At 50.9% G+C, this 16,411-nt stretch overlaps 6 protein-coding genes across 6 annotated transcripts in view; 3 read left to right on the plus strand and 3 right to left on the minus strand.

Annotated features, from left to right (window-relative positions):
* The first annotated feature begins 347 nt into the window (after positions 1–347).
* BDW47DRAFT_134985 (NADPH:quinone oxidoreductase family protein) lies at positions 348–1,718 on the plus strand. Its single transcript, XM_024818214.1, has 2 exons — positions 348–602; positions 667–1,718. The coding sequence occupies exons 1-2, from the start codon at positions 570–572 to the stop codon at positions 1,669–1,671; spliced, it is 1,038 nt and encodes a 345-aa protein (XP_024667607.1). The 5' UTR covers positions 348–569; the 3' UTR covers positions 1,672–1,718.
* A 2,173-nt stretch (positions 1,719–3,891) lies between these two features.
* BDW47DRAFT_113658 (uncharacterized protein) lies at positions 3,892–4,755 on the plus strand. The gene has a single exon (XM_024814470.1). It carries the CDS (start codon positions 3,968–3,970, stop codon positions 4,592–4,594), a length of 627 nt encoding a protein of 208 aa, XP_024667608.1. The 5' UTR covers positions 3,892–3,967; the 3' UTR covers positions 4,595–4,755.
* Positions 4,756–5,319: 564 nt separating this feature from the next.
* Positions 5,320–6,415, plus strand: BDW47DRAFT_113660 (putative extracellular serine-rich protein). Its single transcript, XM_024814471.1, has one exon. It carries the CDS (start codon positions 5,660–5,662, stop codon positions 6,056–6,058), a length of 399 nt encoding a protein of 132 aa, XP_024667609.1. The 5' UTR covers positions 5,320–5,659; the 3' UTR covers positions 6,059–6,415.
* A 579-nt stretch (positions 6,416–6,994) lies between these two features.
* BDW47DRAFT_121072 (Oxysterol-binding protein-domain-containing protein) lies at positions 6,995–12,746 on the minus strand (the record flags this gene model as incomplete). The annotated part of the gene is made up of 8 exons (XM_024815573.1): positions 6,995–7,069; positions 7,102–7,784; positions 7,848–8,700; position 8,943; positions 9,088–9,803; positions 9,865–10,218; positions 10,280–11,661; positions 11,717–12,746. The coding sequence occupies 8 exons, from the start codon at positions 12,744–12,746 to the stop codon at positions 6,995–6,997; spliced, it is 5,094 nt and encodes a 1,697-aa protein (XP_024667610.1).
* An 857-nt stretch (positions 12,747–13,603) lies between these two features.
* BDW47DRAFT_90959 (ATP synthase complex assembly protein ATP12) lies at positions 13,604–15,015 on the minus strand. The gene is made up of 2 exons (XM_024820196.1): positions 14,580–15,015; positions 13,604–14,498 (listed from the first exon to the last, which is right to left on the minus strand). Exons 1-2 carry the CDS (start codon positions 14,881–14,883, stop codon positions 13,702–13,704), a joined length of 1,101 nt encoding a protein of 366 aa, XP_024667611.1. The 5' UTR covers positions 14,884–15,015; the 3' UTR covers positions 13,604–13,701.
* Positions 15,016–16,162: 1,147 nt separating this feature from the next.
* Positions 16,163–16,411, minus strand: part of BDW47DRAFT_121074 (glycosyltransferase family 2 protein) — a gene marked incomplete at both ends in the record, with an annotated part of 2,016 nt that continues 1,767 nt past the window's right edge. Inside the window, one exon of the mRNA XM_024815574.1 lies at positions 16,163–16,276. Coding sequence (XP_024667612.1) covers positions 16,163–16,276 — 114 coding nt within the window. The remainder of the gene's footprint in view (positions 16,277–16,411) is intronic.

Below are 16,411 nucleotides of genomic sequence, written 5' to 3' on the forward strand. Positions count from 1 at the left end.
GGAGCAGGTGTAATAGTCCATCTAGGTATCTTCTCGTTTCATTGATACATAATGCTGATGGACACGTATAGAACGGTGTAACACTATGCCTTCGACGGATTGACTGTCTTAGCAATTGTAGAGCGACAGTACGTACATCTGACATGCCCTGAATGTTGTATCCAGAGATCGGTGGCCCAGAGCCAAGTCGCGGTACCTTTCGTCAAGCAGCCAAAGCCGTCCCTTGTGTCGGGGATTTATCCGACCCCAACCTCGGCACGTCCAGACTGCGCGGGGAAAACATGTATATTAATCAACCTTCAATAACTAACCAGGTAACTACCGTTCACCCTTCAATCACCAACTGGGTAACTGCCGTTCAACGCTTACTACTTTGTCAGTCCGTGTCAAATATTTATTCAGCACGGAGTTCAAATACAATTCCCTTACTACACCACATACCTCCTGTCTCATCGATATCCGATTTCTCTTCCATCTCTTAACCGCCGTGCTTGCGGAGATACTGTTCCCCTGCGGCTTGCCATCTATCTAGCTTTCTTCGATATCCTTTTTAGAAAAATATATACAACATGCGCGCCGTCCAGGTTAAAGAATACGTCAAGGTAAGTTCTTCCCCCCCGAACACTACAAGACGAACAATTAGACTAAATCCCATTGTTATTCCAGGGTCCCCTCGACCTAACAGTCACCACCCTACCCACCCCGCCTCCCTCCCCAACCGACTACCTAATCGAGATCCACTCCGCCGGAACAAACTTCTTCGACCTGCTCCAAATCCAAGGAAAATACCAGAACCAGCCCCCGCTACCGTGGGTCAGCGGCGCCGAATTCGCCGGCACCATCCTCGCCGCGCCAACAGCACCCAAGACGACCCCTCGCTTCAAGGTCGGAGACCGCGTCTTCGGCGCCGCGCAGGGCGCATACGCTACTCACGTGCGCGCCCCGGAACACACCCTCCTCCCTGTCCCGGCGGGGTGGAGCTTTGAGGATGCCGCGGGCTTGTTCGTCACCGCGCCGACGTCGTACGGGGGTCTCGTGCACCGCGCGCAGGTCCAGGCCGGCGACTGGGTGCTCGTCCATGCTGCTGCTGGCGGGGTCGGGCTGGCGGCTGTGCAGATCGCGAAGGCGAAGGGCGCGACGGTGATTGCGACTGCTGGGACGGAGCGCAAGAGACAGGTCGCGCGGGAGTTTGGCGCCGACCATGTTATCGATTATCGGGATAAGAGCTGGCCTGAGGAGGTGAAGAAGCTGTGTGCGCTGCACCGCTCGGGGAATGGGAAGGCCGGCGTGGACATTGTGTATGACCCTGTGGGCATGATCGAGGCGAGTCTGAAGTGTGTGGCGTGGAATGCGCGGCTGCTGGTGATTGGGTTTGCGGCGGGGAAGATCGAGAAGGTTGCGCTGAATCGCGTGCTGCTGAAGAATGTTAGCATTGTTGGGCTGCATTGGGGTCAGTATGCCCGGCACGAGACCCAGACTGTGGGCACTGTGTGGCAGGGGATTTTTGATCTTGTGGCTCAGGGGAAGTTCAGAGGTACTGCGTTTAAGGATGAGAGTTTTGTTGGGTTGGAGAGTGTTCCCAAGGCGCTGCAGGCGCTGGGGAGCAGGGAGACGTGGGGGAAGGTGGTTGTCAAGGTCATCGACGACGAGGCTGCGAAAAGCAAGCTGTGATATGGATGAGACGACTCATCTATGATTTGAGATAGACTACATATAGCTACGTCGTACACATTGATGAATTTCCACCGTTGGAAGACCCAAGCGGGTGTATATTGTCTAACACTAAGATTGTACGTATGATGTAGTGATGTAGGTGCGCAAGGAGTCATGCTCTCGTATGGAACACGGGAGCAGCATGAACTATGAAGGCCCTGACTTACTCTCGCAACGTCATTGGAAGTACCAATATGAGCTCCGAAGAGCTCTACAATCCAGCTCCAGTCGGCCACAGCCACAAGACGTGAAATGTGAAGACTGTCCTTCCAAGAAGGGTCCTTGACGAGGCGCCTGATCTTTCTCGAAAGAGAGACCAGACTCTGGAGACAGCTGGATTATAATGTTGCAGTGGAGGTATATATCTGTGCTAAGTATGTAGACCATCACATTCAACCATGAATATTGTGGCCTACCGAAATGGAATCTCATATATTCCAAGGGGAGTCGAAGGGAGGATCGTAATTGCATCATTAAACAATTTGACACGGTCATCTGGCGCGATGATGATCCCTAATCCCCGAATCACCGTTTTCCATTCGTGCCATCGTGGGCGTTTGATTCGACGTTCGAAGTGAGCACTGAGTGAGCACTGAGTGATGAAGTTTGTTTTCCTCCTTTTTGGACAACTTCTCGCTTAATATATTAGTCATCCCCATTATTATCACGTGTGATAACGATAAGATAGTGCCGATTCCCATCGATCAGTCTTATCTCTATCATCCGAGGAGAAAAGTCGACTTGTCTCAGCAATGTTGTCATAGACAACGATGTCACCGTCAATTCGGCTGGAATCCATAAACCTTGCTAATATTAGGATTGACAAGTCGTCCTGTGAACAGGTGGCAGCGGTCAAAGCCCTGTGTGGCTAAATTCTCGTATCTTAGGTGCCAATCAAGAAGCCATCGTACCGAGTTGGATACCAGCGCGCTTGAAGCCAGCGCCAGGAAGACAAGGGGCACTTGATCATCGGTGAAGACAAGATCAACCATAGGATTTCTGCGCCTCCCAAAGCTGAAGTGAAGTGCAAGTTCAGAAACCATATTCGGAGTACAATGACGTACTTCGTGCACATAGAGTCGAAAGGAGTGTGGCTTCTACTAACCAAAAAAAGGGGGCTCTGCTTACCTTCTCTTGGTCTCCCATGCGAGACCACCACTAACACTCTAGTGTGCCATGGTGTGTGGCTATGAAAGACGGATCAACCGCTATATAGAATGTGTTGTTGCATGACGAAATAGTCAGTACCAGCGGTCACGCCGGGTAAATACCCCGTCTACGTGATGATTTGTAGGCTGGTTGATCGTCCACGGTACTGCAGAGGGTCGTCATTGCATGTCTTTAAAGGCTCGTTTCGCGTGGCGCAGAGTCGTGAAATCATCCACTCAAAATCGCCGACTACCGTGGCGCGTTGGGGGCCTGAGGCTGCGCAGCGCGTCTAGTGCTGATAAAGGCGAATCGTGGAGGGCGCGGCTGGCCGCATGCAGCATCGATTAGAACGATCAGTCAATCTTTTCCTACTTCTCTTGGGATCAAAGGAGGATAGTCGGTTTCTTTTTACCAAATTGCGTCCATGCGATCTCAAAGACTTTATTCCCCGCTGCTCACTCTGGATCATGATAGGTCGCTGAAACAACCTCCCTGCCCAGTAAACTACTTACCCACTAATTGATATTGGCATAGCCTATAATGCCACCCTGCTTTTTATTTCCTTCCTTCCAACTTATATCATAATAAGGTCATCAATACCTCAATAACATCACTTGCCAATTTTTCATTTAGATTTTCTTTCTTCCTCCCCTTTCATTCTCTCTTCTGCCTCCTCAATCTCAGTCTGTATTCATTGTCTGGATCCAACATACGCTAGTAGATCTATTCTTTCACCTTTCCGGTTTATCCGCATTACTTCTATCCATCTGTCGCATTTCACGCTCACCCACCAATATCTCTTGAATATCGTATCCGACAACATGAAACTTCCATCCGCAGCAGCGGTTTTCCTTCTCCTTCTCTCCACAGCGACGTCTCTCTCGGTACCTCCCTCAGACTTGGCTGTTCGAGATCTAGAAGTTGCGCCAAGAAGTGATGAATTCCCGGATCTGGAGAAGCGACGCGGCGGAGGCGGACGCGGAGGCGGCGGCGGGAGCAGCAGCGGTGGGGGTAGTGGAGGGCGTGGCGGCGGCGGAGGATCAAGCAATGGTGGCAGTGGAGGCGGTTCGTCCTCAGGGGGAAGAACAGGGTGAGTGCTGCATGCATGCATCCCACACACGGTTACAGACCGCTAACCATATTTCTGTCCAGATCGTCCAGTAACACCGGTGGCGCGAGTCGTGGTGGCTCCGGCACAAAGCCGGCGTACGGTGGTGGAGCTTACTACGGAGGCGGCTCGACAACTCCTTATGCGGCCGGACGACGTTCACCTCTAGGATTAGCACCGTTTCTATTGCCCGCGACAGCGCTGGCTTTCTTCCCGGGCCTTTGGCTATATGGCGCATACGCCTATCCCTACAGTCACCCGTATCACTATACGAACCACACCGACAACAAAAATGAGTCGCTCCCCGTGGTTTGCCTGTGCGCGGAGCACGCCGAGTGCGGATGTGATGATAACGACAAAGACAGCTATTACAAGTCGCTCTTCAATGGAACAGAGCCGAAGAACGGGAGCAACGTCCGGGTGGTGGAGGTCAATGGCACCGAGAAAATATTCATCAACGGGACCCTGCCGAATGGAACAACGTCAGATGAGTCCGATTCCGCTTCGTCGTCGTCGTCGTCCACTTCGTCATCATCCGCGCCGGGTCCTGCGGTAGCCATGCTACATGCCAGCGGATACTGGGTCATGGTTGCTTTGGTGTTTAGTAGCGTTTATATGTTGTGATGATGATACGATGATGATGATGATGATGATAGCTCGGCTTGTTCGTGGGCGCAGATATACCGCGTCTGTGTTTCTTCCCGACATAATATGGTTCGTTTTCTTTGCTTGAGGGTGGGCTCCTGTTTCATGAGATCGTTTAATACCCTATACAGCGTTTTTTTATAACTTTACAATTTGTTTGCTCGTGCTTTGGCTCGTCCTTGATTGTTCCTGGCTCTCTTATCTTATAATAACGTTGCTGGTGCTTCTCCACCACAGTGGAGTTTTAGCTAACCCATACCCCCACAATAAACCACCAAAGAGTCCAAATGTCTTCCATAAGTATCCGTATCCCGTACGGACTACGGAGTAGTTGCAAGGTGCCTATTTCCTCGTACTGCCCTCAATGCCTACTAGCCCGGGGTTCACCCGGCCTGAATCGAGAGTGGTTTCAAAAAGCCTGCTAGTCTGTCGCAAAAGATCAGATCGGCAACCCACAATCAATTCTTCACACACTGTCTGATAAGTTTCCCCGGGTAAATCGACTAATAGGAGGGAATTGCAGGACAAGCCGAAGAATCAACTAGCCAAATTAAGCCGCGGGAAATTGCCCGCGGTACATAGTCACTGCAAGATATGGAGTCGCGCATAGCAAGTAGCCCTAGCTAGGGACCCGCAGACCCATACTTTCCTAATCAAACTTCTCCCCTCTCCCTCTTTTTTTCTCTTCTTTTCTCTTTTGCTTGTTTCATTCATATATCAACTTCTTTCCAGCAGTGCTGTCGTCGCTCGTTTCTTTCTTTTTTCCTGTCTCCACAAGAGCTGTCACTCGTTTCCAGCTCCATTCACTCTTTATTTTCTTGGATTTTGCGCCGTTTTGTCGATCTCTAGGGATACATACCACCGTTTTATATATAATACAATAAACTGCATTCTTATATATAAATAATATCTCCAGCGAAAGCAGCAACAATCTCAATCAATCCCTCGCCGCAACGTGTGCCAGACCAGAGAGAACAAAAACTCGCAACGCTACCTTCCAAACCGTTCCGTTAGCTATACCCAACAACGACAACAACAACAACAATGCAGCTCACCAAAGCACTCTGCATCGCGGCCGCCGCTCTCGCGCCAATCGCGCTGGCCCAGGAACCTTCAGCGCCAGAGACCGTCACATACGAGCTCCTCAAAGTCGCAGACCTGACCTCCTCAACCGCTGCCCCCACCACCACCCCCAGCAGCACCAGCACCAGCACCCCAATCACCTCCAGCTCCACCGCGACGCCTACCTCCTCCTTCGCGACGCCGACCTCGACTCCCGTCTGGGGATCCAGCTCGTCGGTTGGTAGGACGCCTACCAAGTCTGCTTCTACGCCGATTGCGTCCAACTCGCTTCCGCATACTGGTGCTGCTGCGTCCGTGACTGGGCCCTCGGGTGTGCTGGCTGCTGTTGTCGTGGCTGCTGCTGGGATTTTTGTGTTTTGATGTCGGTTGGACTGGTTGGTTTTATAGATGGACAGACAGGCAGATTGTTTATATACATAAACCTATGTACGGAGTACCTCTTTACTACTCTTTCCCAGACGGGATGCTGAGAAGCTGTGCGTGCGCCTGCTCCAGGATTCGCACAGAGGGTTAAGTGGCCTTGTTGGATAAATATCTATCGTGCGGTGCTGCTTTGCTTTTCTTGACTTGACTTGACTTGACTTGTACTTGTCCTGTCTCGCATGGACTAGATATATATGCAACACAACCAATCTCACCATAGTCATATTGGCGGTGTGGTAATAAATTGATTCACGGGATCTATACATTCGGCTAGTTATATGTCGCAAAGAATACCACTCGGCTACAAAAGATATCTAGGCACTTCTGAGCTCCGTGGGTACTCTTTTATGCATTATCTTATATTGCGACATTATATGTTTATTTTATCCTCTTCTGGGTCTGATCCATATAACGGCTCTCGTAGTTCCCCTCTTTTTCGCAATTGCACTCGGGTACATCGTATCAGGTGGGGTTGGTCACCATCAATATGATACCTTATCTTGTTGTAGTTCGCCCACTAGGGTTTCAGGTTGCACTAGGGGTTTGCGTCCTCGTTGCGTCATTGAGAAAATTCGTAGGCATTGCTTGTAAGCTATAACCAATGGTTGCCTCTTTTATCAAGGAGATAAGGTAGTTACGGATCAGTCTTATCAGATTAGTTGGCGGCAGTCTTGCCCGGTTTGGTTAAACAAGGTCAAGAATGAAGATTTAGATCGTGATAATGCAACTAATTATACTACAGAGTAGGTATACAAGTAGACCAACCCATACCCCATGACAGGGAGCTGTGGAAGTCCAATGGTTGGTTATGTTGCCGTGTCCACACCGGATCCACAAGAATCTAGCCAGTGCCGATATCATGCAACTTACATTTTAAACAATTGAAAGGGCTGAGGGGAAATAAGAACCGGTCAAAGAGCAAGTTACTCCTTCATGGTCGTCTCGTATCTGCGGAAGATAATTAAGTTAGCAATTGATACCAGGGATTCAATAGTCATGACATACCGCTTCCCACGGAACGCCCAAAGACCCCAGTTCCCACATGACACATCATGCGGATCCAAGTCGTTGAGATCCCACCGCAAACTGCGGAAGATGTTTTCCCCAGGCTCGAGCAGCATATCGAACTCCCCGCCGCACTTCTCATGCACCCAATTGATGTCACGTTCCATGTCCCACTGTGTATAACCTGTGCTGATGATGGGGACCTTGGTCTCGAGAAGCTGAGGAAGGGTTTCCTCCCACTCGTGAGAACTGGCCGGGTGACCGAGGCCAGGGTGGAACAGAACAACGCAGTCCAGGTACGGATCAAACGGCTGGAAATATTGCGCGTTGTACATCGTGTGGAAGTAGTCGACGTAGGTGGTGATCTTCAGCTGTCCGCCGAGACGGTCCTCCACGATGCCGCCAAATGGATTTTCGGGCGTTCGCTCCGGTAGCGGGAACTCGGCGTCCCTGTTGGTCATGCTCTCCGGGCCAATGAAGATCAAGTGGATGAGAGAGCGCGGGAAGATATGGCTCAGCTGGAGCCATACGTCGCGTGGAAGAGAGGATTCGGCGCGCGCTCCTAGGATGAATAGCCGTACCGGTGGGGCCTTGAGTCGTAGGCCCTGCATATCGACGCCTTCTCCTGTTCTCGGGGGGTGCAAGGTGTACCGCAATGCTGAAGGGATTCACGGTTAGCTCGGTGACTTGAGGGTTAAAGTAACACGGTCCGACAACTCACCACTCGCACTCTTAAGCCCCTCCGTCGTAAGCCTCCCCCCAGAGCGAACCGTATAAGGACTCAGTTCATGCAAGACGCTTCCGATGGTCAACGGGTAGGTGAGCATCCTGGTGACCTGCCGCATGCTGCGATCGTCATTGATAGCCTCGAATTCGCGAGTGTAGAGGAAAGTGTCCCAATTGGTCATGTTGACGACATAATTGTCATCCTGAAGCCCCGGATAGGTGAACTCCGGGAAGAAGCGCCCGGAATTCAAATCGTGATCATCCTCGTTTATCTGCCTGATGGTGTCGCAGACCTCCAAATGGGCCTCGAAGTCATCCATCCAATGCTCCTCCGAACAGTAGATCGGAACACCGCAGTCAGGGCACTCGTGATGGGAGTGGGCTGGCGGAGATTTGGCGTCTTGCGATAACTTCCGCGATTCCGGGTCGTGAGGGGAAACGGGTGCACGCGTCGGTTGGTGGCTCGGATGAGGGCAGAAGGCATTCTGCTTGATGAACGCCGCACGTTGTCGGATAGCCGGTGCTGGAGATTCCGTGAAAGGGTGGAAAAGGTTGTTCGGTTTCAACAGAGCTCGAGTCTCCAACGAATTGCTAGACGTTTCACGCGGTACATTCGGCGCGTCCAGCGGCGACGGCCGTTTTGTCTGCCCCTGGGCTTGTTTGGAGGGGTTATGGCGCCATGAGCCAAAGCTTCGGACGGAGGATAATGTTCGCCCCGGTTGGAATCTCTGGGCCTGCAATCGAATTGTGGAGTTGCGGAACACTTGTAGGCAGCGCCCACAGGTATACCCACCGGCCATGATGGAGATTAATGGGGAATGGCGTAGTTGTTGTCGGTGTTTTCGCTTCTAACGCTGCAGCGGCCGGCTTTTTCTTTGCTCCGGAGTGAGACCCGGGTGGATCACGTGAGTCCGGGCGGTCATACGTTTACGACCATGATAGTAAATTAAACACTCGATCAAAAGGCCAGTTGATAGTCCTGGCTGTTTTAGCTAACTGCGATGGAATTGTAAATTTGCGTTCCAAATTTGAAAATAGTTTGACATGTCCGATAGTTGACGACCTGGTTGAAGCGGCCGGCTGCTATTACTCTATACAATGAGGTGCACGACAGGTCAACGAGCGTTTTCCAGCTCTTATCACGACAAGAATCCTCGGCCCCAAATGAGCATCCCGTCTCTCAGAATATGTCTTCGCTACGACTCCAATCGTGGGCTTCCCGAGACTCCCAGTACTTCCCGTTATGAGCCCAGTATTCTTCGCCCGTGATCGGACATTTGGCTCGGGTGAACCACTGAGGCTGATACTCATCTCCGTTCATATCCCGCTCTCGCCGCTTAGATCGTTGCTTTTCTTCCACGCGGTGCTTTTCATCGGCGGCGAGATCATACTCTCCCTCCTCCATGGCACGTTGATCGGGTCGTAGACGCGTGTCAGTGGGCGGGAGATGTTCTTTTAGGCCTTCGGGGAGATCATTCAACGTGATGACAAACGGTGTCAGGTTGAACGGGATCCCGGCAGGACGATCGTGACACTGCCACACTAGAAGCGTTTTGGCCGACTCTGGATCTTGGCCAGAGACTGGTGCTTCGAATCCAGGTGTATGGCGGGCATAGAGCTTGTCGTTCCAACGACCGCCGATGCTCCATCGGGGCGTCCCATCCCGGTCCACAGCCTTGCCAGCCACCTGATATGCGGACGCGGCCTTCCAGCCTCTTGGTTTGAAGTCCAGGTAGCAAACCTCACCCGTAGTCCAGTTCTTGATCTCCATCAATCCGTAATTGTCAAGTGTGGGATTGCCGGTGATGATGCCGATAACAGACGAGGTCACCTTCTTCCAGGTATAGAGTTCCTCCCCACCCGACACGGGACGCAGCTTCAGAAACCATGTTCCAAGAAGGTTGATGTCGAAGGATTTCCCGTAGAACTTGGATTTGAGAGCAGACTCGCCCTGTTGGTAACAAAGTTAGTTAGACTACAAGACTTGGTCGAGATATAGGCTGGATGCTTACATAGTAATCCCACCGTGGAGCTTCAGCCCATGCGGCACCGATTGGCGGGTGATGGCTGACTTGTTCCACGAAGAATCGATAACCTTTGTCCGGCCGGACATATTCGAACGTTTCGCCAAGTAGAGGGTTGAAGGGCTTCGCCACACGCCCAATGGTCGATGCATATTCACTCGCCGCATACGCAGCGACATGTACCATACGCTCCATTGAATCCGGCAGATCGGCTGCCACGTCAAGAAGGTCTGTATATTCCAAGTCCTCCGCCACCCGCTGGAGCAATGACGTTGGCTCGTTGAACGAGACAGGAAGGGTCATCTTGGTCATATCCTTGCCGATCATAGATTTCAGGATTCCCTGGAATAAGAACCTTTGTTAGATATATTGAAACAGACACGGAAGAAACGTCTTAACTTACCCACAAAGATATCTTTGGGCGGTTGTCATAATCCATCTTCAGTCTGGTCCTGACCGGTTGTTCATATCCTTTGAACGAAGGCGCAATTTGAGTACGCTTCACAGCCCGCAATTCGGCATTCCCATCCTCGGAGTGCTCAGTCTCATCCTTGACATCCGGCTTGACAACGTTTTCAGCCTCAATCTCTCCAGCGTCGATAGCATCAAAAAATTCATCCTCATCTTCCGATCCCGATCCATACAAACTGCTGATATGAGAAAGAGTTGATTGCTTGCGCCGGAGAGGTTCTTCGGTTTTTGGCTCATCGGGCCGAGAGGCACTTTGAGCTGTCTCTGGGCTATGAGGCTCCTCTTCATTCCCCCCCTCCTTAGTCGTGACCTGCACACGGGACGGGGTCTTGCTGATTGCGCGACTTGTATTCGCCGAGTTCTCCAATGCTTCCTTGAGAGCTCGCTTCGTGCGGCGTCGTTTTTCCTCCGATTCGCCCATCTTCGATTGTAGTTCATCATGCTCCTGTGCAACTCGAGCCATGCTTTCTTCCCACATCTTCCGAAGATATGCTTCCTTGTTCAAACGATACTGCCAGTACGAATCGCGGTCGCGGGAAATCTTGAGCAAATCATGTACAAGTCCCTTCAGGCTGCTTACCGCAGCTTCATATGCAGCAAGGGCTTGGTCAACAGCCGGGTCGGCGAGTGTCATGCTCTGGTCTCTTGACTTTTCTGCTTGCAACGATGAAGCGACGTTGGCCAGAATGTCTAGCTGCAGTTTGGCTGACTGGGCAGTAATATTCAAAGCATCCTTGTCGGATGTGGGAACCTCACGACTTGATGCATAGTCGCCGTATTCATCATCGTCGCCTTCGACATCAGGCGCAGCAGTCATCTGACTAACCACTCGGTTAACCTCATTTTGTGCGCCGCCCTGGTCATAGGCACTGTATACAGAGCCTTCATCATCTCCGGCTGTGCTCTCTAGAGTGGTGCGAGACGTGTAGGTGCTGAGTCTCGTACCGCTGCTGCTTTGGTAGCCCAAAGACGGAGGTGCAAGTCCTTTGCCATTCGACTTGGTGGGGGCAAGGTTGGGCGATTCAGATGGAGATTCTGGAGCTCGGCCTTCAACCCGGTCGATTTTGGCTTGGCGAAGAGCCTCAGCATGTTTCGTCTGGCGCCTCTCTTCTTCCTTCGCCTCATCTTTGGCCCACTGAATAGCGTTGTTCAAGGTCCAAAACCAGCGCTTCGCTTCAACAACGTGGTTAGCCTTGAGATGATATCTGACTGACGACTTTCCGTGAATTTCGAAACGGGTCTTGTCTTGCGCGTCCATGTTGAGTCTCGCGATCTTCATGTTGATTGCTCCACGGCACGCAGACCCAGCATCATCTGTAAAACGGAATGTTAGACATTGGATAAACTGGTAGATGGAGGTTCGGCTTACCCTGGTGTTTATAATAACTCAAGACACCATCCTCAAGTACGAACCACCGGAGCTTATAGCCGCTAGTATAGTTTGTCCACTTCTTCAAGTAGCCCCTCATCTCACGGGCATCCTTGTTGGCGAACGGCGCCTCACCGGTGCTAGCCCTGCCCGAGATACCTTGTGCCGAGTTGGTACCGAGAATGGCCTTTTCTTGGACTCCACGCTGTGCGATAACGGCCGCGGGTGACTTTTTCAAGATGGCACGCGTCTTATCATCTTTTGTCACATCTTGTGGTAGCTTGCCTTTCTTGTCACGGCGAAAGGGATCGGCGCCGTGCATCAACAAGATTTGAATAAGCTTCGTGTCTCTTTTTCTAGCTGCCTCGTGCAACAAAGTGCCACCGGACTGGGATGTGGCAGGGTCAGTGGCGAAGTCGAGACTGTTGATATCCATTATCCCCTCTACTCGGGGTTCCTCCAGTACTTTCTCCAGTTTCTCATGATCTCCCTGCGACGCAAGCGACTGGATTTCCTGGGTTTTGGAATCTATGAAGAGAGACCTTGCGAGCTGGAGCTGTTGGAAGATCTCCGGAGTACGTGCAACGTCGAGGGCGGTTTGGCCTTTGTAGTTAACGATCGAATCGTTGACAGACGGGCGGTTCAGTAGTTCGCGGACCAACGGTCCCCTCCCCAGCTGGGCAGCCAAATGGAGAGGAGTGTTCCCATCACGATCGCGACCATTTATATCAAGACCATCTCCGGAGGACAGGATATACTCCACAACATGTGGCTCCGCACACTGGATGGCCAGGTGGAGTATCGTCGTGCCGGAAAGGCTGTTGGCGCCTTGGAAATCATCGATCTCCTGGATAGCTTTTGAGATAGCAGCGGTGTCACCACTCCGCAGGATCTCGAAAAGCCGGAACGTCCGCACAGACTGATCGAGGGATACCTTTCCGGCTTCTTGATGAGAAACAGAAGCCGGCCTCTCGGAATTCCCACCACTCTGGTTGGAGCGGACAGGCTCCAAGGGGGCGTCCGTTGGCATGGGATGGGCGTCTGCCTCTTGTTGAGACATTTGGGGGTTGGAGCTGTGGATGGCGGGGGATGCCGAGGAGCTGTCCAAGGGAGGAGACGTGGCGGATTCGAGGGGACCGTGTTCGCGACCGGTAGATTCCTCGTGGTTATCTTTAGACTCGTCACGAGGGGGGAGCGCAGATGCTAGCGCGCTTGGAGAACGGCTGTGGTGCCTTGTAATTGGTAATGTTAGCAGAACATCCAACAAATCCTGAATAACTGGGCGGTGCTAAGTGAGGCTTTGGGCGTTCTATATGAATCCCGGATGTTTCACTACCCCGCCGGATACAGTGCTCTAGGCTTTCCAGACCGTTGGGAAGCTTTTCTTCCATGTTTTCTTCCTTGTTTTCCTTTCTCCATCTCATGAGGTGTTCAAAGATATTACCCCGCGACCTTAAGCTCCAAGAATTCAGAAAGTGTTCAATGCGGCCAACTCACCCTTCACCCCTTTCCGTCATCTCTTCCCCACTATAGGGATGTCTTTTCAAATATCGAGCAACGATGCCTTAGGGAGTTGATCATAGACACAGACAGGTCAGTTCGAAAATTCAAGTTTCGATGTAATCAAAGTGTTGTTTGCGGGGAAGGATAAGAAGTTGAGATGCGCTTGTCGAAGGTCTGTCGTTTTGATCCGGAACGGACCCAGTGCTGATCATGTTGACTTGGTTGACGCTTGTTCCGCGCCTTGGCAACTCCACGGGCACATTCGATGCTGGCTAGAATTGGTACAACTCAACATATAGAAAACAGAAGAAAACAAGCGTAAAGATAAAGAAGAAAGAAGGAGGGGAAATGTATAAATAGATAGTTCAACGCTATGGTACAATTCTCGGCGATTATATTCTAATAAGCTTTTTGTATATAATACAGGCTACGCAGGTCACAGCTGTCTCAGTATGTTCAGGCATGTCCAGATGCAGGGGCGACTATTTGGCGTTTCCACTCACAAGGACAATGACACTGCCCAGTTGTCGCCGTATGTCCTCATTATCAACGTCATGAGTATCCTCGACCTCACCCCACATGTCGGTCTGCCAGCTGACTTCCAAACTGGACGCTTCGGCCGCCTCTTCGATACCAAACTTTTTCTGGCGCGTTTGTTGAAGATGACGGAAGTTTTCACTCCATTCAGTGACAAGTCTGACGGCCACAAGTAAACTCTTCGCCGCGAGCACGCCTCTCTCAAGAGCGGCCAGATCATAGGGTTGCAGGTCCCGAACCCATTGCTGAATGATATCCTTCGTGGCTTGAGACTGAGAGGCAGGGAAGATACTGTTCGTGTCTAAGATCGGTTTGATCTCGACACCAGGCCATACTTTGGTGCTCAGGAAGGCCATTACATCTTTGGCGATCCGGACTTGCGCATCTCGCAGGCTTTCACGCTTTTGGCCGTTCTCATCGTATTCTTCGAGATGCGCCTCTTGCTCTGGTACCCAGCAAAGCAATGTATCGGTTTCCAGGTAGCGCATCGCAGTCTCCACGATTTGGTCTCGTGTGGTGTGTTCCCCCCGCTTATCCTCTTGTACAATATCTTCAGCGCGCGCAGTAAGCGACGTCAACGGAATCAAATGATTTTTCAACGCCTGCTGGGCGGTAGTCATGACATCCCACTCCAAAGCCACAGCATTTGCGAGATGCGATTTCGTAGATGGGATGGAAAGGATGTCTTTTTGGGGTGTCCGAACTGGTCGAGCATCTAATAAAACCCGGTATTCGCCTTTCTCTAGAGTAAAGAAAAACGAGGTTAGCACATGTACCAGAACTCAAGAGAGTGGCGCACGTTATAGCGAACAGGAGAACATACCCGGTAGTTCCTGAATGTCAACATTTTTCCAAAACCTCTTTTTCAAGGCCGAGACATCAGGTCTCGTCGGTACAATTGGCCTCCCTTGGCTGGAACCTGGAGTTTCTTGACGGGTTTCCTTAGGCTCTTCAGGCCCAGATGCAGGCGATGGGACTTTTGGAGGAGGGCCATGGGCGGTAATAGGGTGGGCAATGGCGGCCTTGGACGAGGGCGAGTGGAAAAAGTGACGTCCTGAGACTGCGCGTCGTGGCGTCCGGGCCACCGACAGCGACAGTGTAGGAGAGGCTCGTGATAAAAAGAGCATTGTGGACGGACGACACAGCAGCGAGGGAGAATGCTGATAATCCTTGGTGTATATATCTTTATCCGGCGGTGATTGTAGGTAAAATCACCTTTGTTGAGGGTTGCCGTACTCAAGTAAAACAGCGGACAAAAATGTCTCTCCCGCGGCTAGTTGACTGTCAACATAAGCAGATCCCGATCCGCCAACTCTGGGTACTACTCCGTACTTGGGCGCTCTACGTACTGTCTACGGTGAATGGAAGTACTCGAACATATACTCACCTTTTTTTTTGTATTTTTCTTTCTAGGCAACTGTCCACTTCCGATAACAATGTCTGCTGTCTACCACTTTGTACTTATCGTATAATCTTGTAGTTCTTGGCTTTCTCTCACTCCTTCAAACACTCCCAGGCAAGCCCTACAATCCCGTTACTGATCACATTCACTAGGAAGCAAGAATATAGTTGTCTTTGGCAGATAATTTCATAGTAAATATCAAATATTAAGGATTATCCAAAATTAGGTCCATAAATAGTACTGTAGCACAGCAACACAACAAGGGGGCTCCTTGGAACGCGAATGAGCCGCCAGCATCAATCTAGAGATTAGAACGATCAGACCCAAAAAGAGGTTGAAGCCAGAGGTATTAAACCCTATAAAACAGCAAAATTTCCGCCCATGCTTTTGTACTTTACAAAACCAGGAGAGAAAAAGACATTAAGACTTATATGAGCAGAAAAAAGGAGAAGAAGAAAAAGGGAAAGGGGAAGGAAAAAAGGGAAAAAACAGAACTAAAACAAAACAGAAGATTGCATTTTGGGGTTGGCATGCGACAAGGTGAAGTCTGATGTCGGGTGGAAAGCAACCTGATTTCAGTTCTGTTAACCCTGATTGCCAGAGGGTGCTGAAAGACTCGAAAAGACACGCTAAGTGATGGAGCAAAATCGGAATAAAAGACGAGAGATGAGCGCCAGATAAAAAAGTATCAATAAGCACTTGGAGCGACGAGATTGAGGGTTGGTATATCGCGAGATCAATAGAAAAGGACTGAAAATATCTAAGACCTTTTTGAAGGATTCGGTCGGTAAATTTTCAAACAATGTGTCATGAGGGCGTTTCGTCGTAAACAGTGGCAACCGAGGGCTTCCGAGAATGATTGAAGATAGTCGAAACAAATGGCTGCGGATCCGGTTTGAAACCTTGCATCATTCACTAGGAGCGCGACTTGGTGCCAGAGTTCAAAGGAGGGTGGAAGCAACGCCGTGGCATAGGTTGTCGCCCGCGTAGTGCCCCGAAAGCCCCTACTGAGTGATGAATTTCGGGTGGTATGGTTGCTTCATACGATCACTATCCGTCCGCTTCTTCATGCGCTCGGCGTCATAATCGTCGGCACCATCCCTTGTACCCCAGGTGGTCTATAATAAAATAGTTAGTTTTTCTGACGACAAACAAACATACGACAAAAGGAAAGAACGCCATAGGACGGTGGGGCAAGACGGTCGAGAGGGTCAAAACGTCACAATTTGGACAAGAGTTCACAAAGAGAAGTA

The sequence above is a fragment of the Aspergillus candidus genome, assembly GCF_002847045.1.
Source record: "Aspergillus candidus strain CBS 102.13 unplaced genomic scaffold BDW47scaffold_85, whole genome shotgun sequence".
In the NCBI taxonomy this organism is placed as follows: Eukaryota; Fungi; Ascomycota; class Eurotiomycetes; order Eurotiales; family Aspergillaceae; genus Aspergillus; species Aspergillus candidus.

What these genes read in the sequence shown, in the direction of transcription:
- BDW47DRAFT_134985 (XM_024818214.1), top strand. Translation starts at nt 570, where the DNA reads ATGCGCGCCGTCCAGGTTAAAGAATACGTCAAG. An exon ending in AGGTTAAAGAATACGTCAAG is followed by an intron (nt 603 to 666) that starts GTAAGTTCTTCC and finishes TTGTTATTCCAG; the next exon opens with GGTCCCCTCGACCTAACAGT.
- BDW47DRAFT_113658 (XM_024814470.1), top strand. Translation starts at nt 3,968, where the DNA reads ATGCATCCCACACACGGTTACAGACCGCTAACCATATTTCTGTCCAGA.
- BDW47DRAFT_113660 (XM_024814471.1), top strand. Translation starts at nt 5,660, where the DNA reads ATGCAGCTCACCAAAGCACTCTGCATCGCGGCCGCCGCTCTCGCGCCA.
- BDW47DRAFT_90959 (XM_024820196.1), bottom strand. Translation starts at nt 14,883, where the DNA reads ATGCTCTTTTTATCACGAGCCTCTCCTACACTGTCGCTGTCGGTGGCC. An exon ending in TGACATTCAGGAACTACCGG is followed by an intron (nt 14,499 to 14,579) that starts GTATGTTCTCCT and finishes TCTTTACTCTAG; the next exon opens with AGAAAGGCGAATACCGGGTT.